Source organism: Atractosteus spatula, chromosome 1 (genome assembly GCF_055471065.1).
Source record: "Atractosteus spatula isolate fAtrSpa1 chromosome 1, fAtrSpa1.hap1, whole genome shotgun sequence".
In the NCBI taxonomy this organism is placed as follows: Eukaryota; Metazoa; Chordata; class Actinopteri; order Semionotiformes; family Lepisosteidae; genus Atractosteus; species Atractosteus spatula.
Genome location: NC_142706.1, coordinates 3,384,546 through 3,410,377, shown reverse-complemented (window position 1 = coordinate 3,410,377; position 25,832 = coordinate 3,384,546). Strand labels below are relative to the sequence as shown.

At 45.7% G+C, this 25,832-nt stretch overlaps 2 protein-coding genes across 7 annotated transcripts in view; one reads left to right on the top strand and one right to left on the bottom strand.

Annotated features, from left to right (window-relative positions):
• Window positions 1-196: 196 nt before the first annotated feature.
• Window positions 197-12,407, bottom strand: cfap97 (cilia and flagella associated protein 97). Of its 4 annotated transcripts, none has more exons than XM_088926166.1 (5): window positions 12,342-12,407; window positions 8,845-9,779; window positions 7,167-7,435; window positions 1,429-1,579; window positions 197-758 (listed from the first exon to the last, which is right to left on the bottom strand). In XM_088926166.1, the coding sequence occupies exons 2-5, from the start codon at window positions 9,740-9,742 to the stop codon at window positions 652-654; spliced, it is 1,425 nt and encodes a 474-aa protein (XP_088782292.1). In that variant the 5' UTR covers window positions 9,743-9,779; window positions 12,342-12,407; the 3' UTR covers window positions 197-651. The 4 variants fall into 4 exon arrangements, with proteins under 4 accessions (XP_088782292.1, XP_088782353.1, XP_088782415.1 ...); XM_088926227.1 differs by lacking the exon at window positions 12,342-12,407 and adding an exon at window positions 11,143-11,363; XM_088926289.1 differs by lacking the exon at window positions 12,342-12,407 and adding an exon at window positions 10,883-11,143 and having other exon boundaries at window positions 8,956-9,779.
• snx25 (sorting nexin 25) overlaps window positions 12,125-25,832 on the top strand; it is a 51,597-nt gene continuing 37,889 nt past the window's right edge. For 2 of the 3 annotated variants that reach the window (XR_016091709.1, XM_088925964.1), the window contains exons 1-2: window positions 12,125-12,976; window positions 17,067-17,151. Coding sequence is in view for 2 of the 3 variants with exons in the window: in XM_088925964.1 (XP_088782090.1) it covers window positions 12,674-12,976; window positions 17,067-17,151 (388 nt within the window). In the remaining variant the exon portion in view is untranslated. Of the gene's footprint in view, window positions 12,977-16,016; window positions 16,093-17,066; window positions 17,152-25,832 lie in introns of those variants that run through there. The other variant, XM_088926034.1, reaches the window with a different exon arrangement.

Here is a 25,832-nt window from a genome sequence, read left to right as displayed (position 1 = left end):
TTGTATTTAAACTGGGGTTGGCATAATGGAGAGGGTGCAATAGGGTTTTCCTTAGCTGAAACAGGCTGAAAACCCCTGCCACACAGATGGTATTCAGTGAGTATTACAACCAAGCAAAAACCCACAAAATGTTTTCCTACACAATCCATGTAAAGGCGAGAGATGTAAACGTCCAGTTAATTTAGGTTCCACACACATTTCAAACTATTTTCATTTTTTTAATATCATTATTTGTATGTACAGTACATAAACAAGAGTCTGTTGCTTCTTTTAAAAGCTAAGAAATAGAAGCTTTATTGACAAACAGTAACAATACATTTTGGCCACAATATAAAATATAAATCTTCTGCCACAAAGATAGAAATTAGAAATTAAGACGTATTCAGTGGATTACAATTTTGGTCCACGGATTTACAAATCTCCTCACAGATGTCACACTACCTCACACAAACACAAAATTTACTGCTCAACTCTTACCAAAATATCGATAGCCTATTTGTTCTGAGCTCGATTAGGATATTTTCAAGGTCTGAGCAATTCAGATACTGCATTGTCCACTTTGACCAAAGCTCAACGAGACTTGCGTGATGTACTGCAGAATACGAGCCGTGTTCAGCATGCAGCAAACAGCACGGAGGTATGGAGCGGAGATTAGGACCAAGCTGTTCTGGGCTCAGCAGCCCTGCTGGATCTGGACGTGGTGGAGGCTGGTCTGGTACCGCGAGCACCTGAGGCACTACATGGTCTTGAGGGCTTGCCTACAGCACAGAAAAAGACCAGCAAACTCAGCCCAGAGAATGGTCTGTTGGCACTGGCTTTCACACATGACTAAGGCAGCACAAGTTCCTTTACACAGCTTCAATAAAAAAAACAAACACTCATCTGTCAATTTATGAACGTATTTGGTTCCCGGAAAACTGTTAGCAAGGTGAGAAGTTGTAAACCAAAAGAAAAAATTTCAACGACTTCACATGTTAAATCCTCAGTAACTTAATTCTCGAGGTTTAGAAAATCAACCAGCGTCGTAGAATCATGAATCAAAGTAAGAACATGGTGTCTTGTTCATGATGGTTACAATATTGGCCCTAGTGTAGCAGTTGAGATAAAGAAGACAAAATGTATAACAGCTCTAAGAGTGCAGACACACTGAGGACCTGTGTTGTGAGAGGTCAGGCTGTGAGGCTGTGAAGGACACTCCTTCGTTGAAAATCTCTTCGTAAGTATACAAAAGAAGTTATGGAAGTGGCTGCTTCTTTACAGCGGAACTTCTTAATCTGGGTGTTCAGAAATCAAGGGATGGGTGTAACTGAACAGGAATTCAACTGCTATGCTATGAGCATTTTCAGTTCACAATGAGGAGACATTTCCAGTTCTGGTTAGGTAGACATGGCTTTAGACACAGTGTCCAGTCTTGATTAGTGAGCTTACCTGAGGAGGCTGCCCTGCTGCTGGGGGACCTGTCAAATTTGGTGGACAACCCTGTACCCAGGTATCTGGTCTGCCGCTGGTAGTCTGCCAGCTGCTCGGATCTCTTCATCCCCACGGTGGGCTTCACGGACTCCAGTCTTTTCAGGAAAGCCTAAAAACAGACGAGGGAGTTTTTTTTTACATTCAGCAAAATCAACAACTTCTTCAAGCATTGCAACCATGCATAGCTTAAGCCAGGGAACTGTTCCACAGCTGTGCAGAACACTGCAAATCTGCAGAACGTATACAACATATACAAATAATGTAGGTACATGGCACTGCATCTATCTTCACATTCTGTTCTGAGCTGAATGATATGAATCTGCTTGGCGACACTAAAAACAAACTAGCATATATACTCCTTACAGTCACAAATGTTATCAGCCATCTCCAACAATCTTATTCACTAATTAAGAGTCTATAATTACTTGATAATTATACAACCATTTCCGAACACCCTGTCAGGTGGAAGTTTATATATTTTCTAAGGTTTTCTATTGCTCCTTACACTTCTATGGACTCATAAAAATAAACACACACCACCAAGCTTAATAATTGGTACAACTATTTATGCTTGCTTCTCTCGCTCATTCTATGACAACCTTATGGTTCTACACGGCTACCATAAGTTGATCTTTGAAGCGCCTGCGTTTGGCTGTGGACCACTGAGGCACAAGCCTGCCCTGAACTCTGCTCCATTCACAGGCGCTCTGTGGCCTACTGCCATGACCTTGCCACAGTAAAGTCATACTGGAGCCTCTCAGCAGGCTCTCAAGAGCTGCTTTTTAATCACATGCCTCTCTTGTACAAGTGCCATTGTGGAAAAAGTCATTTTTACAGGAGGGGAAATCATGGAAATCTGAAACATATCCCACAGTTAAGCTAAACGTGCTTTCAAAAGGATGGTCAAACATCCAAGCGGGCTTAAAACTTTTCCAAGCTCGGTGCAAAACGTGTTATTTGTCAGTGCTTCGCTTTCATGGGCATAAGCTTATTCAACTCTTCCGTTCAAGTGCACAAGGTCAAATATAAAAACAAAAAAAACTGAACATACTGAAGCTGGAAAAATAAAATCAGATACTCGAAGTTTGGCAATCAAATCTCAAAATGATGTCAAGGAAAGTACATCAAGCTCCACCCACTCTGTAGGAGAGATGGATGAATGTCATATGAACACCAGCTGAAGCTGTCGTGCCCTCATGTAAGAGATAATAAAGGTTTAGATAAAACCTGTCCCGCTTAAGTGTTAAAATAATAGCTGGCTGCTACTCAAAGCGTCACGGGGAGTAGGACTAGGACTGATCTGTTCAGCGTCAAATGGAAATACCTGGGTAAGCAGAAGCCCTAGGAAGCACTAACAGCTCAAAATAGCCGAGGGATAAAGTTGTACCATTCCTAAATGTGAAATGTAAGCACAGTCTCCAAATGTCACATCACCGGCATGCGCAACACTCAGTCACACGGTGTCCAGAGAGCGGAATTGCATAATCGTTTCATTATAAAGACCTCGCTCGGTAACGTTTAGGCTTGTTAGGGGCCTTCCTCCCCTCGTGTGAACATCTTGAAGTCTGAGGCGGTCAACAGGCCATTCTTCACACTCAGGAATGTCCCTGCTCACACACTGTAACCGTGTTAAATGTAAGGATGAAGTGCGTCTTTATTTTTGGGTGGGAAGTTACACATGTACAACCGCAGCTACGTGAGATTTTTATGATTATAACCCCCCCAAAAAGTAAACACGATCAGCAGTCAGATGTTTCTGGATGTAAATTTAAAGGAGCACGGAGCGGGAACATCACACTCGTGCACACGGCCGCCGTCAGCGCTGGAATACCACAAAGATTGTTTTATATCTTAAATTCATCTCAAGGACTCGAGTAACTTGATAAATCCCCCCGGTATTTTCACTTGTCTGCACGCTCCCATCCTGGACTGCCGTGTGCAGGACTGCCCGTGGGGCTGGGTGGGATCTGGGCAGGGCAGGGCAGGGGAGGGGGAGCCCAGCACACTGCGGCCCGTCTTCGTGTACAGCATGTACTCTGCAAGACGGGCACCGTTTACAGAGAGAGCCCTGCGAGGACAAAGAGCTCATCCAACGGCGACCGCGTGCCAAACCCCCAAAGCCACTGACATGGCCAGGCACGGCTCACAGCAGACAAACACCCCGCAGAGCGAAGAGCCCGGAGACAAGCAGCTGGACAAGACCCTCGGACCCTGCCATCAGCGAGTTTCTAGCTAGCCAATAAGCAAGTCAGGCCGAACAGGCAGTTGTCCGGGACCTTTCTTGTCTCTAACTACTTTGGTGATTGCCTGTGTTTTTTGTATGGGACAGGATAGGGATTAAAAGGTAAGGTGACTGCAGCGATGGAAAATTAAAGTGACTTCACGTCTGTGTTGACGGCCCCTTCCGCAGATGTGTGGCTGCCGCTGTTTGAGACGATTGACTCACAGCGATCCGGACGCATCTGAAATCGTGAAACGCGCACAATTCTACGGAAGGACTGAACTTCACAAGCCATCAGTTCCACAGCCCCCCACTGCAAACCTCAGGAACTAAAAACGCTTCCACTTGGGACCAGAGAATAAAAACGATCACAGACAGTATTTGGTTACCCTGTCCTAAGTATAGAGATCAAGTGCAGAACAGTCTCCAGACCATTTCACACACGGATCGAACTGAGGAGCTCGCTGCTACCAAGGCAGATGTAAACAACCCCCAACAGATCAGGGCATTTATAATAATATTGCTTAGAAGCAGTACATAAAACATCTAACGCTTTATTTCTTTGTCACTGAAGTTTGGCACGCAGTGGCAGGATCTCTGAGGTTCAACGAGGGCTGTGCCCCTGTGCTGTCAGCTGACTGCTGTGCTCCGAGCACCTGTTGTCATCTATTTCTGCTGAGCCTTCTCTACTTTCACTGCTCTGAACTTCCTCTAGTTACGTTCTTCTACCGATTGAGCTCACTCGTGTGGCTTTACCAGTCCTGCAAAATGAATGAGAACTGGGGCTTCGGGTTTAGTAAAACCCTCTATGACCACAGACACAGAAAACATACAGCATACTCCATGTTCACAGCCAGCCCCAACAAGCGACATTTTTCCCCAATTCTAACAATTTATTCCAATATATCAAACAGCTCTACATGGTTTAATGTCTCCAGTCACAGGGTCTAGGTTACTGGATCAACTGTTTTAATATAGAATTTGCAGATGTGTTCACATCAAGAAAAGACAGACACCTCACAGGAGAGGGCATCTCAGTTTTTAAACAGGACTTATCTAAACTCACGTGCAGAGTATGAAGCACAGAGGCAGGTCCCCTCAGACAATAAGAGAAAGTATTGGCTAAGTTGAATGTCTATCTACATGAAGGACGTCTGCTACTTCTTACTGTTTGACTGCCAAATTGAGGGCAAGACTTTGTGTTCAGTCAGATATTTTCCTATCGATGAGATCTTTCAACCTCTCCCATTGGAAAGCTATTTTGTCAATAGTTTAAAAAAAAGGACCTTTTTTCCCCCCCAAATAATGACTCAATAAGAAACAGGCCAAATTCCCACAACATTCCTCTTGCACTGAGAAAAGAAACCAGAATTCAGATTTGGATTGCAGCTCTTTAACAACATCCGTGTCAAATTCTAAGATAGATAATTATATCAGACATTTTTATTACACATATTACATCAGTACAAGATGTCAGTAGGTCACATTGTGTGTATTGTCTCCAAAAATGGCAGGTAGATATCAATAAATTGTTTGCCCACTAATATTTAATATTATATTGATAAGTTTATAAACACCTGTTAAATAAGCTATTGTTAATTTATTGGAAATGTCTGTAATACCATATGTATTGTATGTAGGTGTGTACATATATCATAAAGCATTTCAGCATACAGCAGGTGTTGGACAATACAGAACAATAATAATGCTAAAGCACTGACCAGTGACCTCAAAGAGAGCCTACATGTAACACTGCTCTCCTCCAGCTTTTCAAGCGCAGCCACTGACAAAGCAGACCTGCAGCTCCACCTGCTGGCCTAAATTAAACTCTTCCTCTTGGAACAGTTCAACAGTTATATATGAGGGAAAAAAAAAGATTTTGTCTTTTCACATATCCAACTTGCTCTCCATGAGACACAAAGACAGGGAGAGAAGCTTGGGGTTAAGGGCCTTGCTCAGGGGCCCAACGGAGTCGGATTCCTCTGCTGGCCGCAGGAAAGAACCGGCAGCCTTCCAGCCACAGGTGCAGATCCTGAGCCACCGCATCCCTTAAAGAAGTTACTGTACAACTTCATGTTCAACCAGAGAGAGACTTTAAGAACAGGAATACACCAACCCCCTTATAGGGAATTACATTCATTTTTTAAATCAAGCGCTGAACTTCTGCAAAATCAAATGCTGTTGCTTAATTTAGGAAAAAATGGTCATCCTCACAGCTAAAAAAACTCATTGGGAATACTGAGCAGACCATTGCTCAATGGAAGAAAGAGTGAACAAGATATCAGAGTTAAGATGACTGCACATGGTAATTAAGAAGCAACAGTTCTTTCAGAAACCTACAAAGCTTAACGTTCATATTATTTCCATTCTGTTTAAGGGCAGTTATAAAAATTCTGTCTCATTTCAAAGAGCCTGGATGAAGTCATATGGCAACATAAAAAAACAAAACAAACAAGTCACACTTGAGGGCCATTCGCAATATGTCCAACCTGTAATTACTTCTTGGCACAGTATCATTAGCTACTACAGCAACTCAGAAATGGATAAATGTAGCAATACACACAGACACAAACACTGCTCTCATGGAGCTCTGGACCACTTCAAAAAGACTTTACTTAGGCACCTGTTAAACGAATAAAGACTTTTCAATACTAATGGAGCTGAGGAACAAGCAATTAGTCCCTGAATTACAGAAGAATATAAAGGGCTGCAAGGTGCCACAAATACAAAATAAACGAACACACTTGGATCATGTCTCCTAAATCTTCTAACTAGTGCGCTGCAGAGTTAACAGCAGGTCTGCAGAATTGCAACTCGGCTCGATTTTTAATATACATTTGTGTCTAATTTGTTTTGATTCCGTTTCACATTCAACTTCATGCAATGCCTCTGGAATAGCGATTTTCCCGTCAACACTGTGCAAAACCCAGTGCATGACTTGCAAAACGCTGCGTGACCTGCTTCGTAGGGATACTCTCAAAACCTGTCGATGACAGCACTGCACTTGTTGTAATCTATGATATACTGACCGAGTGCCACAGCACAACCATTTACTTACACTCATAAAGGACATGGAGGTCTAAACCTCCAGAGGAGATACGCAACTACCAAGTAATCCTAGAGACAGAGGCACCAGAATGAGAAGGGCATTGTGTATTGGTCATAGGTGGATGAAGGGAACTTGATACTGTGCATGGCCACCTCTGACCTCCAGTATCCTATTTCCCCAAAGTGGCTTATTCCAGGTAAGGGGCGTGGCCGCCTGGAAACACAGGTTCATGGCAGGAGCACATTCCGGGCTGGACACCCCTCCATCCCGGGGGTGTGCAAAAACACAGGGACAAGTCAGGGACACTAACTGACCCAGTGAGAGCAAAGTGCAGCACCTGGACAAAACAAACATGAAGAGGGCAGGCACACTCGAAGGTCCCGAGACAAAAAAAGACCGCCCTCGGGGGCAGCCCGAGCTCCTCACCATGTTCTCCCTCTCAATGCGCTGCTGCTCGCGCTGCCTGTTGAGGGCGCTGTGGTACAGCTTCCCGGGGGGGCTGGCCGGTTTCCTGGCGGGGCTGTTTCTGCCCCTGGGCTTCAGCGCCTGCCTGGACAGCTCCCTCAGCAGCCTCTGGTTCTCGCCGTCGATGCGCCGCACCTCCTCGTTGCTGAAGGAGAAATTCCTTCGGGGTTGTCCGGGAGGACAATCAATCACCAGACTCCTCTCCGCCTTCCTTTCTAGGCTCATAAAAGCTTCCCGGAAAAGACAGGAGAACCGCAATGAAATTCAGGGTATAGAATGCACGGATGGATATTCGTACATGTAGATTTAACATTAAGAATTAATCACTAACTGTTATGAAAGCACCCAGAAGCCATTTTGTGTTTTTCAAGGGGAACTGCAACGCTGTTTTTATATTTTGGGGTTAGATGAGTGCATTTCAAACCACAGTAAATGTAAAATGTACGCAGTTCCTTGTAAAACCTCCAATTTACATCACAAAATAGTCAAAACTTCCAGGCTTGCGTAGCGCCATGTTCTGCGATATCAGAATAGGGCAACAAAACTTCCTGCGATGTGATGCGGCCCTATGACTTTGCAAGCAAGCAGGCTCGTGAACACATCTCTTTTAATCCAACAGAAATATTCCTTTCAATTTCGACAGTTTTACTGACAAACACTGCTCGTTAACTCTGCACGCAGATCACGTTGGAACATCTCTGCAGTGAAACGTCCGCTGCACAACCAGTACTTATTACCTCGTACATCACGCTACATCAGTCATCACAGTGACTAGCGAGCAGGAAGGGAGGGAGGACGAGCAAGGTGCTGGACTCGCGGTGCTCGCCGACGGCACTGCAAACGTCCCGCTGGCTGCAGGGGTCCCCGCACTGCAGAGCCCAGAGAGCCCTCGCTGGCTTCTCCCCGCGCATCACTGGCAGCACTCCGCCAGCTGCGTGCCAGGGCACGGAGAAACCCGCCCACGCACCTAGTCAACCGGGCACGGGCTCGAGTCCCAGTGCCAGTCCTGTCAGCATCTCTTCTAAAATAATCAGCACTCAAGCGGTGAAGATCAGCAACATCCTAAGGGAGAGCTTCTGGCTGGTTCACCGGTACTCTGGACGAACGAGACCGTGTTCCCAGATTTCACGCAGGGGGCTGCGTCAGCATGCGCAGGCTGCAAAGGAACAAGTAAAGGTTTATTCCCCGCTGAAAAGAGAAGAAAAGAAACACGACGTTTCTTCTCCTTTTAGCACGGAATAAACCTTTAGTTGTTCCTTCCCAGATATCAGTAGCATACGGATACAGCAGCATTCCTGATTGCAAGTGGCTCTTTTCCCGGACGCGCAGAAGACGCGTCAATGTGCAAGCAACATTTTTAAAGAGGTCTGAACGACTGTTCACACCTGTTCGTTATCGTATAGGGTACCGCGTAAAATTATTTTCCCTGAAAAACCGCTAAACAAACTGACCATAAAAAAAAAGGTCTTGAAGACGCGAGTCAGGCGACTAAGGAACTGCCCTACTGGAGATCAAGAGATACCGATTCGTTTTCCAGATCTGAGCACCCAGTAACAAATAAACCAAGACACACGTAAGGGCCGAGCGATCGCGATTTCAAATTTGAGGATTGGGGAAACAACAGAACACAGAAAAGTACCTTTAAGAAGCCGATTAAGATCCATGGCATCATTTAAGACCTTGTGGCCATGCCTAGCACCCACATCAGACTCTAGCGAGGCTCGGCCTGTCTTTGGGAAGCTCTTCTCACCTTCTTGTTCAGAGCCCAGATCTCCCAGCTCCCCACAGAGATCCAGGCTCAGGTTCTCCTGCCTCCCGGCCCCTTTCTTCTCCAGGGCCAGATCGAAGGACTGGACGGGGCTGATATCCGGGGTGGACAAGGGAGTCACGTCCGTGACGGTGTCTTCGGACTCCTCCGGGAGCCGGAGCCTGTCCCTCCCGCTGGTTGCGCCCAGCTTCGCGCGGCGCCTGGGCGACGACACCGACAGCAGCCCGGCGGGCCTCCGCCGCGGGGGGGCTCCATGGGCGTGGCCCCCCGACTCGCCGCTCGAGCCCTCCGACTCGGAGGAGGAGGACGGGGACGGGCTGTGGGTCCGGAACTTTCCGCCGGCCTTCTTCGGGCCCCCGTGGTGGGCCGATCGGCACCGAGGGGGCGCCGGCTCCGGCCCCGGCCCCTCTTCCTCGCTGTCCTCCCCACTCCTGCTGGAGCCGCCCTCGTCCTCTCCCTCGCCCGAGGACACGCTCGCGATCCGGGCCGGGACAGGGACCGTTAGCCGGCTCCCGGGGGCTCTTTCCGGCTCGGACCCGGCGCCGCAGGAGAGCGGAGAGGAGGCGCCGGACGGGGGACCTCCGCTCTTACCCCTCTCTTCCTCGGAGGAGCTCTCTCTGCCCGGGGCCGATCCCGGTCTTCCTCGAGCCCGGGCCTCCGGGGGCTCCTCCTCTTCACTGCGGACGCCCCCGTCCCGGGCGGGGTCTTCGAAGTCGCTGTCGAAGAAGGAGTGGTCCACCTCCCCCTCCAAGTCCTTGGGGCTGTACATGACCGGGACCTCGCTCTGCCTTTCGTCCTTCAGAAAGCTGGGAAAAGAATGACTGCGTTACTGTCCTGGTATCCCACTGCTTCAGCACATTCCTTACACACGAACTGAATGTAATGGCCTGCCTTCTCCTCTTTTTTTGTGCCCTTTATACTGTATATAATTCTGGTGCTTTGGAGACAAAAACAAAACAAAAAAATCCAAATTTCTACAATTTCCCTCACGGGAAACCTACGTCTCCTACAGCAGAAGGACTTCAAGCCAGCAGCAGGCAGCCCGACGCGGTTTATTGAAGAGAAAGAGGAAAGTGGTCCAGGCGCAGTGACTCACGCCGCCGGGATAAAAATACCCCGCTGACTGTACTGTACAGTACGTGATTCGTCGCAGCCGACCGAAAGGCAGTGACATGCGGGGTCTGAGAAGGAGGTGAACTTCAATCAGCCCAGCACTGACGACCGCAGAGGTGTTAGCCAGAGGAAATGAACAGTTTGCATGACTGTCTGTCGGGAGGGCAAGAGAGCCAAGGAGACTGACATCACGCAACGCCGTGTTTCCCCCCTGCTGAAGTCCTAAGACCACTGGCACCCCACACGGATCAGATGTCTCCGTCTACCGCTCAGCTTGGTGGTTCGAGTCTGGCCTTTACACAACACGTGTGAACGCGAAGTTGTTTTTTTTTAATTAAGGCATTTCACCCTTTACAGTCACACACCGCTGCTGCTCCGGCCTTTCGTCTTGGTTGCAGGATCTGAACGGCCGGCAGCTGCAAACACCGACTCTGCCTCAATGACATCGGGCTGTGAGCACCTTCACCGTCTTCAGAGACGGACAAGGTGACAGGCAGCCCTGTTCACACGGTTTGAGGCAATACACGCAATGACGTGCCCGCCCCTCGTTTGCAAACCTCGGACAAGGCAAGAATTGCCTCGGCTTTCGTGGGGGGGGGAAGAGAAGGAAATCCAACTGCGCTTTTCCTGCACTTTCCGGATGTTTTCTGGGGGAACACGCATCGCCCAACGCAGGCGGTGGCAGCTATCCCCATGCCAACACCCCCGAGCACCGGCACACGCCATAATAAACCCGTTTCTGTGGAGTGTGACGCCTCGGACCCTGTGCAGTAGCGGCTCGGCTCGGCTCACCTACCCGTCTCAATCGCTTTGCTCCTACAAGACGTGCAGCCCAAGAGCGACACGGCGTCCCGGCGCTGCCAGGCCCAATCCCCCCCCAAAAAAAGGAGAGAAGGCAGCAAAAACCACAAGCGGCAGGGTCACTGCAGAGAAAACTGGACAAAACCTCTTCAATGCGTGTTTTTTTTTTACCATGCCTGACGCGCAAATCCCTCTCCCTCTTTTGCACACAAGCAAAAAAAAAAAAGGTAGGTAGGGACAGCCGCTGTTACTAACCAACGTCACTTCCTGACAACCTCCGCGGCGCTCCCAGCAGGTGGCGCCGCTCGGCCGGAGTCTGGCACAGGTACGGACGCGGTTTTACATGGGGAGTGGGGATCCCTTGGAAAAAAAATGATGCTTACTGGGGTTAATGGTTAAAAGTAACGCAGATATCATCTGTAACGCCAGGGGATTTTTTTTTAACTACAAACCAAAAATAAAACACACACTAAAACGACAATCCAGCAGTTCCAGAGAATTAAAAATTCTTCACATAAAACAGAAAAAAAGGTCAAACATTTCCATGTCGTACCAAAAACACACAGGGTTGCTTTGTTTTTTCTTTATTTGTAATGCAATGTAATCCTAACACAGAATGGATATGCTGTGTCTGAGTTTTGGGTGCACATGGTCGTACGAGATCGATCCCCGCAAGAAACACAACGCAGATCGGCACGCCTGATGATTCGGGGAAAAGGAAAGTTGCATCGTTATTGTAAGTTGAGTGTCACTGCATAGTGTACCAAGCCTTGTATAAAAAGAGTGTGAGCGTTGAACACCCCCCCCTAACCCATGTCGTTTTATTAAATAATTCTAGACGCTTATGACTCTCCCGAGCCGTCTTCTTTCAAAGCGCAGGCTTGCTCGTCAAGAACTGAGCATTTCGCCTTAATTTCTCCAGGTTTCTGCATTTACAGGGACCTAGGGGTCGTGGTGAGGTTACCGTCTCTGAAAAGATCGACGCCGTCCCAAGCTTTCGAGGAGGCACACGGACGACAATGGGGAGGAAACAACATTTTGAAGTCTGGGGGCAGGCTGCGGATTTCTATAGGACTGGAGCAGGCGGCTGTAGGATAAGGCACATGGTGCGATTGGCCCGCAGCTCTTACGTGCGTTTTCGCATTTGTTTCCTCTCGGATTGGTGAATAGGTTGGACTAAGAAGAAATGAAACAGGAAACGCCGGGATTGAAATAGGTGCTCGTTACGGTTTTACCCAAACATGGGTGTCGCTCGCTTTGGCTGTGGACGTTAGACAGTTCAGGTTAGGCGTTTTTCCCCCCCCCGGTCGTGAACGACTTCAGCGCTGCCACATGACAGACCGAGAGAGATTAAAAAGAAAAAAAAAAAGGTGAAATCAGCGTTTCAGCGGGTGGTCATTGTTTAAGCATAGCATAGCATAGCATAGCATAGCATAGCAGGAGAACACGATTACCTGGCTGCTACTGAAAATTTCCACCTGGTTATCGCTCGCAGTGCTCGTATTTCCAAGGCAGAGCTAGTTACGGGTATTTAAAAAAGAAAAAAAAAGGGTTTTATTTCCCATGAATAGTGACAGGCTTGCCTGTCCTAAGATGCAACTCCGAGTTTACGCAGACGGGGTCGGACTGGTTTTTCCTCGGATCACCTGGTCGTAATCGGCGCCGCTCTCCCGGTCCCATCGCCGTGCCCAGATCGCGCTGCGTGTTATGAGTGAGGAACAGTTAAACGCGAGAAGGTCGAGGTCCCTCTTCGTGTCGTTTTCGAGGAAATGTCAGTTAAGGCAGCATGCATCCTGATGGCAGCAGCAGCGGCGGCGGCAGCCCCGACGCGTCTCCCCGTCCTGCCCGGCTCCTCCTGCCCGTCGCGGCGCTCGGTCTCGCCGCCGCGGCGCTCGTCCACTCCGCCGGCGGGGGGTTCGTTCTCACCCCGGTGCTGCTCCGGCTACTCGCCTACCTGTCCTTCGCCCTCCTCTGCGTCTCCATCGGCACGATTGCCATGCTGGTAAAGCAGAGCCCCACCGGGATCGTCGGGACTGAGCCTCCGAAGGCGAGGAGGACGCAACTGTCGGGGCTGTTTGATAAGATCATGGTAAGATCCTCAGCGTCATTTGCATTGTCGTTATCGTGTAATGGCTCGGTTTCCTTTGTGTGTCCCGGATCTGGTTGACACGTTTTGATGGCGATCAGCGGTGACTGATTATTATCGGTGCTCGGGAGCTGGAACACGCGAGGGGTTTAGTGTACGAGTTTTTTTTTTTAAAAAATAACTTTCTTTCAGAAGTTAAAACACAACTGTTTTCTGCTAAAATATCCCCTAGTTACAGTATGTAGCTGCAGTAGAATTGTTTACAGAACCGGAGTTCATTAATAAGTGGTGTTTGTACACCGAGCACTGCTGACCTCTGGTTAATAATCACAATTCTACCATCTAACCCTGGACGGCAGAAACCTTTCGTTGTCTTTTCTCGCCATGTCAGCAAATACAGTTCCTCTGAGATTACAGAAGTATTTTCCCAACATTAATACTGACTCTTCTTTTCCTGTTTACCACAGCTTACTTAGTAAACTTAATTGCGAACTTTAAACAAAAAACGTACAGGCTACATATACGTCTATACAACCCCTTGATGATCCTGTTCAATTTTGTACCGGGGGACAATGTTCTGTTTCAGAATCCTATTAACTTTATCCTGGGGAAAGGGTGAGTTAGCGCCCGATTGAATGATGAAAAAACGTTCAATTTGAATCGTTTCGTATGACAATCGTGAAAGCAAGAACGAGAACAACAACATTTTGATACCCATTTCACAGATGCAAGCAAACTTCCTGCTCCTTGCTCCTGCGTTGCGAAGCATGACGTCCCTTTCGTGCCCTCACAGATGTACACTGTGTTTATATCACCATGTCGGTCTGAGTGCCGTTCGGCCGCAGCACGAACGCGCAATATATACAAAGCGTTCTTCTGTAAATCAAACCCAAGTTATTGCCGGGAGCTTTAACAACTGCACCACTTGCATAACATAACGTGATAGTTTTATTTTAATAATACAAATATATATATATAACAGTGGCCGTGTCTTGCTGCTCTGTTAGGCGATGGTCTCACGGATTGTCATTATAAGGACTGGTCGGGAGCGAGCCGGGTGAGAGAGCGCTTGTGCCCTGCAGATGTGGCGCGCTGTCCTGCCTCTGGCTGGCCGGCCGGCCGTGCAGAACGTGTCCAGATGTGCAGCGTGGATCGGGCTGGGCAGAGGTGCTTGGAGGCCCCATCTCGTCTGCCGCCGCCGCTGCTCCGAGGCCGTTTCCCAAAGTGTGCGCCTAAAACGCGAGAAGACACGCACTGATATTTTTGTCGCCGGTGCTACACCCAGAGGAATTGTTTATTTTTTTCTCAAGAAACACACACACCGAAAGCAGTCCCTCTAAAGCTGTAGATTTTAAAAAACAAGACCCGTCATGATTCTAATAAATGATTGACAGTTTTCCAAGTTTACTGCTTTCGCGTTAATAAACCGGCGTCTGAACCTTGAAGCCTGCTGTGCATCGTCAAAATATTCAATCCTACATCACCGTATTTCAGTTCTTTAGCACATAACTCGGTCACTTATGGGGAATATATATCGTCAAGATCAGGCAGCACCGCTCTGCCTTATAGCTGTTTTGTGACGCCTGAAATAAAATAAATAGGGGGTGAATTGGAGGAACAGACAGTATTTTGGGGTTACGGGATCGGGGCTGGTGGAAACTGAAGGCTTGCGAGCGAACAAGTGGACTGTACTGACCAAGCCTGCCTCAAGCAGTGAAGACAGAAGGCAGTCTGGCGCTGCCACGCCGACAGACACAACTACTTCTTTTTTATGACGGTAACACACACGCGAATTGCCCCCTTGTTTTGAGCTATTAGACCCTCACCGACCTTGTAGACCGCAGAGGCCGGAATGTGTACGGTAGAAGACTTCGCGTTGTTTTCGCATTTCGACACTACATCGGGAGTTGTGAGAACGTGTTTTAAGTGTGTGTGGGGGATATCCACGGAGGAGAAAGGCTCAACAAGAGGCCCGTGAGCACAATAATTGCCCCCTGCCTGTCTGCGGTCCTCTGAGGCTTCTCATCTGCGGCGCGGCGTGGGCGATAAAGGGGCGTGTTAGATTTCCCTCACAGCCCCAGAGGTGCGTGGGCAGCGTGATGCGCCTCGCTGTACAGTCTGACAGAACAAATCACATCGATGAAGACTGGGATGCACTTCGCTGCCCTGGGAACACCCAGAAGCGAGAGAGAGAGAGAGAGAGAGAAAAAAAACATATTTTTGATACTTGAAGCGCAGTTTTATCTTTTCGCGAAATGATGGAAGAAAGCATTCGGAGAATGTCGTCGGCAGCATGATTGTGTCGCGTTGTTAATAGAGAGAGAGAAGTCTGAAAGCGAATTGCAAGGCTGAACCTGAATTCGCAATCACTAGGCCCTGCTGTCACTGACTTCCTCAGAAAGGCTTTTATCTAATTAGTGTCTGTGTTGGCTCGGTTTTCTCAAGACCGCGTATCTTCTGCTACACCGCTAACTGCTCTTTCTTACATTGTTATTTTTGTAACTTGCTATCCCCTACAACTGTCTTTCGTTCTTTTTTTACACCTACTGTAAGGCGCTTTGAGATGGAACCCTTAAAGGCGCTATATAAGCTCAACTTTTATTAACATCACAGGAGAAATTAATGTCAAGGCAGGTGTGTTTTTCCTGAAACGTCACCACCACGCGGTGCAGCCTGCCTTTCAATGAAATCCAAATTGTTCCTCCCTCTGTTAACCTACGGTAGAGCTCAACCTTTTGTCGTTTTTTCACTTACAGGTCAGGAGAAGTATAAAGCTCTCCTAGCTTATGCTGAGAGCAGAAGAGCACGTTTCTTGCCGCTACACTGAAATATAATTTTACAAGACGACCAGTATAAAACAGAAAGATGTCTGATAACTTTTTGCGATAGGGTACGGTTTTTTTATTTTAATTTTATAAAGCAGCCACCCTAGTGATGGATAAGTTGCTTGCATATCAGCAGTGTAAGTTTTACAGTGTGGAAGCTTGTCTCCAGTCGTTACAATCAGCTGACCCATTTGAACAGAATGCTTCGGGGAAGGTAGCGGGCGAGAGAGCTCACATGTGACGAGCACTGGCTGTCAGACAGCATCTTTGCCAGACGGGTAGTTTGAGGAGTGTGTGAGTATGCAAGATACTTGGGGTTTTAAACATATAAAAATCATTATTCATTCCTGAGAATTGATTATAATAGGGGCGGGTGTGTGTGGTTGTGGCATTCGATTTCAAGAATATTGAGCTGCAGTTTTTAATTTATTTGATTCCCCGGGTTATGGCGTGATACTATATTTGGTATATATTAATAATCACAGTGAAAAGAATAATATCACACCAGAGGGTACTGCTACGGTCCTGTCAAGTCATTATCGTTGTATTAGATTTTGTGCCTTTTAAAATAAAATTACTCTTGCAAAAATGGTTTGCCCAGGAATCGTGTAACCTTCCACTGCAGGCAAATCTTTAATCAGCATGTTATGATGGTAAATAGGTGCAGAATCCCATTTCGCTCTTTATGGGTGAGAAATGAAACAGCAAGTAAACAACATTTTTTTAAAATTTGTACTAGGTAATTTTAGTTTTTTTTCCTGGGTAAAAACTGCGATTTGGATGATCAGATCCTCTTTTCTCACGCCACATATGTAAACTAGATGCTACCCGCAGACTGCAGTAGTATAATCTCACATTTCTCTTGTCCACACTGCTGTTTGTCTGAGAAGGTAGCAAACAACTCAGACAACTGTTTGACACTACAGAAAACCTCAGCCCTGCCTGCAGGGAAGGTCTTGTGTCTCCTGTAGATTTGGAAGATCCTGGTCTTGAGCAGAAAGAAACTCTTCGGCCCATGTAGCGAGTCAGGTGCTCGGAGCCGAATGACCGCAGGTCTTATCCAGTTGTTTGATGCTGAAACTAACACCCTGCGTCTTTCAACAAGTAAAGAAATGCCTCTTCTTCTAGTTTCTGTGTTAATTGTTATGTATAAATATGAGACCTTGTTGTTGTATGAAGCATTTTAAGATTAGGTCCGCCTGTTATTTTTGCATGCTTTTGCATTTGAGCTGTATTTTGGGGTGAACAGGATGTTCTTTGAATTTCAGGGCCATTTTTCTGGGCCGGTGTGTGAGTCCATGCAGCAGAGAAGGGCAGTCATATCGCACAATGTGGACAAGGCACTCAAAGAAGGTAGGTCTCCAGTCATACGATCCGTCTCTTCTCTGACATTATCGGGCCATCACCCGGAAGGATTTGAAACTGGAAAAAAATGTCATGTGTACAGTCTGAAAAACCTTCTTTCTCCAGCTCTGTGAAATTAAATGCAAGAGTTTTTCAAGCTGTAATTGAATAAACAACATTGTTTCACAGTTCCAAAGGCTTACACTGATTTCTTGCGAGCCTGTGCTTAATGCTCTTCTTACAGTGAGCAGTATTGGAGTATTGGGCATTGATATTCGTGTCAGTTAGCGGTGAAGGCTTGTTATTCTGTCTGTATCGACATGATGCATGCGGGTCATTGTGTTTGGCACATGATGATATATGACAGCTTGATATTTGGGGACGTTGTCATGCTGTAAAGTTCTTTTCCAGTTTAATGACTGTCGCATGGAATGACTCATGCAGCGTAGTGTCTTATTTGTTTGGCTTTAGTCAGTGTGGCCCTTGGTCTTACGCGTTCTCTGGTCCCTGAGGGGTCTCAAATCCAACCCCAGGGGGCTCACAGCTCGGGCGGTCAGGTGGATCTCTGCTGGAGATAAGGATGCACATCTCTGAGGACTGTCCTCTGACCCATGTTGACGATGGTCTGTGTTCTCTTCATGTCTTGGCAAACTATTTTCAGCCACGTTTTTGCACCTGTTATAGAATAGCCTATGTTCAAAGAGGGTTACAGTACAGCGTTGAAGATTAGCGCCGGTTGTTAGGATTACGTGCAAATTCATGTCACAGCTATTTATGAGCATCGTAGATTCCTGCATTCTGCACCAGTCCAGCAGTCAGAATACAGAAATCGAGCAGTCTTCTTTTCATTTCCTTAGTTGTTCATGATACGAAATGTAAGTCCGATTAATTCATTGTAAGGCCGTGTTGAGATTATAACTGTTGTGATTTCCACTAACCAATATTAAATCTTTTTACAGGATCAGGGTGTCTTTTGAAACACGGCCTCTCTGTCATTTTGTATTGATTTTGTTCTGAAAATAATCAACGCGTCTCGGTAGCCATGCTTGATGTGTAGGTCCTGTAATACATCAGTGTTAGTCTTTAAATGGCAAATGCAAGACGGTGCATTTGTTCTTTCCATTAATTATATGGATAATGCTTAATTTTGGCTCTGTTTTCAATTAATGTGTTTTTTCCATCAGTAATGTGATATGAGCGTCTTCTGAACATCACTTGTTCTTATCAGCTTTTCCAAGCCATTGATTTATAGATTGGTTTTGATTTCCAATATACCGAGAGACAGCTGCGTGGAGCCAGCGGTAGATTAATAGGACTATTGAAAGAGCTGGATTAATACAATTAGTGCAGCAGAAAGCCTGGCGAAGCTTTTTTTCTGAGTGCTAAGCTTCGGAGCAGTAATTGATCTCTTGATCTCTAAAGAGCAGATATTATTGCTTTCTGAGAGTCAGTACTAGCGGGGAGGGACTGGACTCCCATGTTTTGAGCACTGGAAGTAAGAAAAATTAGACAGTGTCCTTTTTTCTACAGTGGTATTACTACCGTTACATTAATTTGGAGGATGTCACAATTGTTCAAAATATTTCTCCACCTTTAAAAAGTAAGGGTTTTAGCAGAGGCTGAATTTGGAAGGGTGACTGCTGTTTGTTCAAAGGAAGTTCATCCCAGGAAGTGTCCACCATCGTTAACAGAGATGTCAAGTGCTGGCGCCTGCATTGAAAGGCATAATAAACGTAGCATAGCACTATGTTTGCAGTCACTAATAATAATTATATGCTGTCAGGGTTGATGTCGCTATCCTATTGCAATTACATTCATTGGCTAGCAGTTACAGTAATCTTAATTGTAAAATAAAAACATCACTTTTCATTTCATTTGTCACTTACCGTCATATTCGTTCATTCATTGTCGTAAAGGTCTGCTATACATAAGTATAATTAAGATGCTTGCAATGCTTTATACTTTTTAAGCAAATGACCTTGCTAGGGTTTTGTGGTGGTTTGCATTAGTCGTTTTTGTTTGGTACTTCTTTTTCAGTCCAATTTCCTCTTGATATGGTTCAAGCTTCAGGTGTCTATCACAAAGCAATAAATACTGGAGTTTCAAATCAGGAGTGACTGCTTGGTTTCGTGGCGCATGCATTTTTGGAGCCAGACTACGCAGGTTTAAATGGCTTTATGACACATGTTGCCTCAAGCGCATCTGTCCATCTTAATCAGAAATCTGCTTATTCCTGGTGAGGGTGGTGGCAACTCGGAGCTTATACTGGACAGCAGTCCATCACAGGACACAAGACAGGACCACACTCTTGACACCAGTCCATCACAGGACGCAAGAAAGGACCGAACCCTGGACAGGGCACCAGTCCATCACAGGACACAAGACAAGACCACACCCTTGACACCGGTCCATCACAGGACACAAGACAGGACCACACCCTTGACACCAGTCCATCACGGGACGCAAGAAAGGACCGAACCCTGGACAGGGCACCGGTCCATCACAGGACACAAGACAGGACCACACCCTTGACACCAGTCCATCACAGGACACAAGACAGGACCACACTCTTGACACCAGTCCATCACAGGACACAAGACAGGACCACACCCTTGACACCAGTCCATCGCAGGACACAAGACAGGACCACACCCTGGACAGGGCACCAGTCCATCACAGGACACAAGACAGGACCACACCCTTGACACCAGTCCATCACAGGACACAAGACAGGACCACACCCTTGACACCAGTCCATCACAGGACACAAGACAGGACCACACCCTTGACACCAGTCCATCACAGGACACAAGACAGGACCACACCCTTGACACCAGTCCATCACAGGACGCAAGAAAGGACCACACCCTTGACACCAGTCCATCACAGGACACAAGACAGGACCACACCCTGGACAGAACAAAAGTCTGTCACAGGGCAAAAGACAGGATGCCTCACAACAGTATTTTCAGAGCCAATTGTTGTCCACCAGGTTAGCTGTGTAGTAGGAAATTCAGAATGCCCCTCTGTCTTGCTTGGAAATTGTCATTCGTCTGTGGATGTACTGGTAGGCGGGCTGCAGGAGTAGCTAACTTGGCCCAATAACTCAGTTTTCTCGGTGCGTCGGGCATTAAATTAGTTTCCTGTAAAAAAATGTTTCTGTTCTTTATGTCCTCATCCTACCTCTGTTAAAAGTTCTGACATACACTGCAGTGCTTTCCAGCAAAAAAAAAACAGGCACAGTGAAGGTGCCTAAGACATTCCGGTCTCATGTGTAATGTGTTGTTTGTTTTAATATCGGCAATATGAATATGTATTATGAGGGCGCCTGAATGTTCTTAGTAGGTTGCACTGGGTGAAACACAACAGCATGTTAAATCTGAAACCTCTCCCACACGTTTGCTGACACAGTTTCAAGCCTGCTTTACAGCATCGAATCCGTGGGGAAAAAAAACTCTTTTAAGGAAGCTGGAGCACTTGCTTTTTTCATTATCATCTTCGTGCCCAAGTCTGACACACTTAGCAAATTTCTTAGAACCCTTTTGTGATGGCAATTGTAGAACCAGGTATTTATTTGCTACTGTAGTTATTCAATTTGACGAACTTGCCTTAGGTTCTCCTCTAGTTAGAAAATCACTTATTTCGCCATACTGTGATGAGCACATACTCTTTTCTCCTTCATATTCTAAGCTTTTCGTTGTGCAGTTGTGTAATCAAGGAATTGCTTTGAGAATGAGCTGCCTTGCCTTTAGACTTCAGCTAAGTAATGATTACAAACTGCTTCTGTTTGGAGTGCAAACTCCAGCTGTGTGCTCGTTTCCAACAAGTTTTAAACTGTTCTTGTTAGGTAATCTTGTCATGTGTTAACATCAGCGCTGAATCCATCATTCCGTCAATGGGCACTGCAATGAGAGCCACTTCAGTGTTTGAAGAACCTAAAGAAATGGGGTTCCTGTGGTTACAGAGAAAAGGAGGTTATTTTGACCCTCCTAAGCAACAGTTTTAATAAGACCTGCGATCAATTTAATTTTTCCTTCCCAATTGGCTAACTCAAGGGACAGTAGGCCCCGGGAGGGAGCTTTGTGCTGGCCCTGCTTGTCATCTCTGTGCGTAATCAACAGCACACTGTCGGAGTGGACACAGACACCTACACAGACCCAGAGCAGGGTGGGCATGCACACTGTCGGAGTGGATACAGACACTGACACAGACCCAGAGCAGGGTGGGCATACACACTGTCGGAGTGGACACAGACCCCGACACAGACCCAGAGCAGGGTGGGCATGCACACTGTCGGAGTGGATACAGACCATGAGCAGGATGGGCATGCACACTGTCGGAGTGGATACAGACCCAGAGCAGGATGGGCTTGCACACTGTCGGAGTGGATACAGACCCAGAGCAGGATGGGCTTGCACACTGTCGGAGTGGACACAGATACTGACACAGACCCAGAGCAGGGTGGGCATGCACACTGTTGGAGTGGACACAGATACAGATACAGACACCTACACAGACCCAGAGCAGGGTGGGCATGCACACTGTCGGAGTGCACACAGACACTGACACAGACCCAGAGCAGGGTGGGCATGCCTGGTTAGCTGTTCCTGCATGCTGTCGTTGTGCAAGAATCCTGGAAGACACAAGAAGGAAGAGGGGGCACTTCATTAGTCTGCTGGAACACAAGGCCATTCCGCAGAAAGAAGCCAGTCATTCAGGATTGCACAGCGGAGTTAATGGGGCGTGCAGTCTGAGGACTGATGGACATGCCTTCCACTTTGCCTTTTTTTGGGTGCTTACAGGAGTTAGCATCGTCCTCCAGTGGTTCCTGCGATACTGGAACAGGAGCAACAGATGATTAAACTTTGTCTCATTTTCCTTTTAGTAAAAATAGTCACTTACTCCACAAATTTAAAAGCCTGTTGTGTGGGTTATGCTCACAAGTAGATGATTTTTTATCATTTAACATTTCATCACTGATATTTTTTCCTTCAAATCCTTATTTTTTCTTCCTGATTTGGTACTACGTTCTTCTGAGCTGTCAGGCAGTCATTTTTAATTAGTGGAAGAGCTTTCCTAACCAGTGTTATTATGTAAAGAGATGTGTTTGGTAAGGTACTTTTATAATGTACTGAGGCCAACTGCACCTTCTACAGCTAATTAAACCAGCTATCTAACCAAAGGGGTCTTATCATCTAAGTTTGCGCAGCAGCAGAGTGAAACAGTTGAGATTGTAAGTCCTCCAGATAGTCTTTTATCTAAATAATCATGGAAAGAGTGTTTTCTAACAGTATGTAGAACTGTTTTAAAAACTGTTGTGCTTGCATTTCATGAATTAGAAACACTTTGACTGCAGTATGTAAAGGGCTGCTTAAAAACTGTTGGCGTTTCAGAATTGCTGCTGACTCTGTAGTGTAATTGTGCAAAATTAAACAGACATGTTAAGGTCCTGAACAGCTCAGGGAGAGCCCAGGGGCCCAGGTTGGTGACCATGGTGACTCTCTGTATTTAGCTGCTGTACACGCTGGCACATACCAGCTCAACCCCTGTTCCTTTGTTACAGTTGTTGTTGTTTTTCCCTGTTGTAAATATCACTAAATTAGGCGAGAACCTATTAGCATTAGGAGTCTGCAAAGCGGCTAAGCCGGGTTGTTCGTCTGGAAGCAGGGAAGTGTTTGTTTTGACCTTCAATCTAAACACATGGACACCTATGCCACTGGCAGGCGCCCATTTTGTTGGTGTGAATAATAGAAGTAAAGCAAGGGGCTGCCAATAAATTCTAGTTCACATGTGTACCCCAGCAAATAAGCTGAAACTTGATGCTGCCTGCGTGACGGGGTTTTTCATCTTGTGGGTTTTTCAATAACGGAAAATAAGAGGTATTCCAGTAAATGGGCAGCTGCTGTTGGCAGCTTCATTTTGAAGCCTAGGCATCATTTTGACCACAGTTAACCCATTTATTATTTCTTTCTCCTTGTTTTCTTTTCTTTAAGCTCCATCCTGCATCCATCCTCTGATCTCCCTGCCTGTGCTTGACATTGAATAAGAAATCAGGTTTTTACAGATACAGCAAACTGACACTAACAAGAACCCATTCTATAGGGACTGTAGCTGGACATCCCGTTAATACTGGCTGCTTGTGGTAGTGTGGAACTGTCATACTTTGGGTCTTGTCCAAATTAGAAAGTGTTCCTGCAAGGTTTTTTTTCCTCAATTGACTTTGGGGTAGAGAAAGATCAAGAGTTTTTGCAATAAGATGTGTTTTTCATTTCTAGATGACATTTGATAAGATACGTTTTTCTTTTGTGGTAGTAATTTCATAATCTTTCACTGCATATTAGAATTCCTTATGCAGATTCAGGTTTATAGAGGTGATAATAAAGCCTGCAGGCTAAACAGGTGTATGTATTTATCTTATCATTTTGATCTGTGTATTTTTAACACCCTGGGAAGGAACATGGCTGAAAATAATCTATTTTCCAGTGATGTTTGTGTCAACATATCTTCCCAGTTATGGGATAGTATGTTCTATACGTCTGGCCTTTACAAGATTGCCTAATTTTAGCTTGGTCTTGGTTTATCTGTGGAAATTTTAGAGATACAATGCTTCAGCTGTGCATTCTCTAGAAACAAAATGGCCCCATCTAGAGCTGATTGTTTTAATTTTGTTTGTCAGATGTGGTCTAAGGAGTTCTTTCTCTTCATTCTTTAGCAGTGTCTAAAAAACACAGGAAGTTTCATGGGATTTCTCTGATGAATGTTTGTTTATAGGTTTTGAACTGAAAGGCATGGACGTTTTAAGAGATCCAGCTGCAAGCATTCAAGAAATGAAAGAAAACATGTATTAATGTAGTATACTAATCAGATAATTACTTTTTTCACTTTGACCTTTGCAGTAATGGGGGTTCCCAGTCATAATAGTGTTTCTGTGTTTCTTACCTACAAAGCTGTGTGGTGGTATCGTTCTCATTCCTATTACCATAAAAAATACCAGTATTAAAGTATGGGTTCAAAACTTGTTTCACATCTGCATTCTGTGTTCTCGTCTAGGTATTTTTTAAAGTGAACTATAGTCTACTTTTCATTCACTTTCATGCTGTGCTGTATTTAAACCTATTGAATTCTGGAGAATATAAGTAGCAGTGATGAGTAATGGTTAGGGCTCTAGACTCAAGAACCGTAGGGTTGAGTGTTCAAACTTTGAGACCCTTTTATCATACCCATCAAGAAACCTTACTTGGATTATTCCATCAGATGCCTCATTATACAAATACAGTAGGTCTTGAGGTCATAATGGTTAATGTATCTGGCAGGCCAGGCCAGTCTTTGAAGGGACTGTGATAGTGGTAATCTTGCCACTAGAGGGACACAGAAACCTCTGTCATTTGTCAATAGACACAGCGGGTGCTGATTAGTTAACGGATTAGATTTTTGGTGGTAATAAATTAATTTTTCATTCTCATGCAGGATTAATTACTGGAATGTTTGGGTGTGTAATAGCCTTCCTGCAATTGGCAGTGGTCAGGTGTTTGGTAGCATTTTGGGGAGGCTGCTTTAGACGTTTCTTGCTGTAACAACTTCTGAAATCAAGCCTCCTGCACTGTTCAGTACTGCCATTCAGGGTTTTTTTTAATTTTCTGAGATCCCTGGAGCCATCTTACGTAATGGTGGTATCTGTCACAGAGAGCTTGTTCTGAGCCGACTTTCCTGATGAAAAGAATTGCTTTTGTCTTTGTGGAGTGTTCTAGGTATAAAACCTAATGTGGCTGTATGTTTCCCTTCTGGTTTAGTCTAGTTATTTTCTAGCCCGTTTCTCCTGTCCCTATCTGGTACAGATCTTTTAGTCATAGGTTCACATGAGAAATGGTAATGATTTTCCCCTAGAAGCATTACAAAAAGCATTATCATACTTGTGTAATGAAGTGATGCTTTAAATATTGTACTGTTCTGGATTTGCTCTGCTTCAGAATAAGGAATGGGTTGCCAGGCTGCAAAAAATGGTCATTCACCAGGAGCACTCAAAAAACCAGCTTGATGAAATTCATTGATCGATACAGACACTTGCCAAACAGGCTAGTAAGCATTAAATTATCCATTATGTTTCGTCCTAAATTCTAAGTCTTTAGCAAAGCAGACATTGAGAACAGTAGCTCAAGATGAATGTTCATTGCTGTTATTCTGGCCACTACATTTGTATCCTGAAGTACATTTCATAAATATCGAAGGCAGAGGCCCATTACCAGTCCTGAGAATCTATCGTTCTTTGGCCTTGCGACTGTACACTTTTGGCTTTGCTACAGCCCATCTGTCATCTGGCAACACGTCTTGCCTGCTAAATGAAACTGTTTCAGAGAGACTGCATCTGAGGAGTTGGCATAGTACCTCACCATTGCCTGGCAGCGCACCAGAGACAGATTCAGCACCAAAGAAACAACCCTTTATTGCTTGCTCATAATTCTCCACCAGTACCAGGGTTTTATTGGGAAGAATTTTGAGTAAGACTAATGAGAATTGTAAGCAGAGCTTAATGAAGTTAATTATGTTAAATGTGAAAAGGAACATTGTACCAGTTGAGTACATAAACCAAACAGAACAGTTCTCCGTCTGATATGTACTGTGTTTCAATGACTTTAATGTCTTTTCGTAATCCCTATTTAATTTTCATTCACAGCTACCTTCTCAATGGAGAG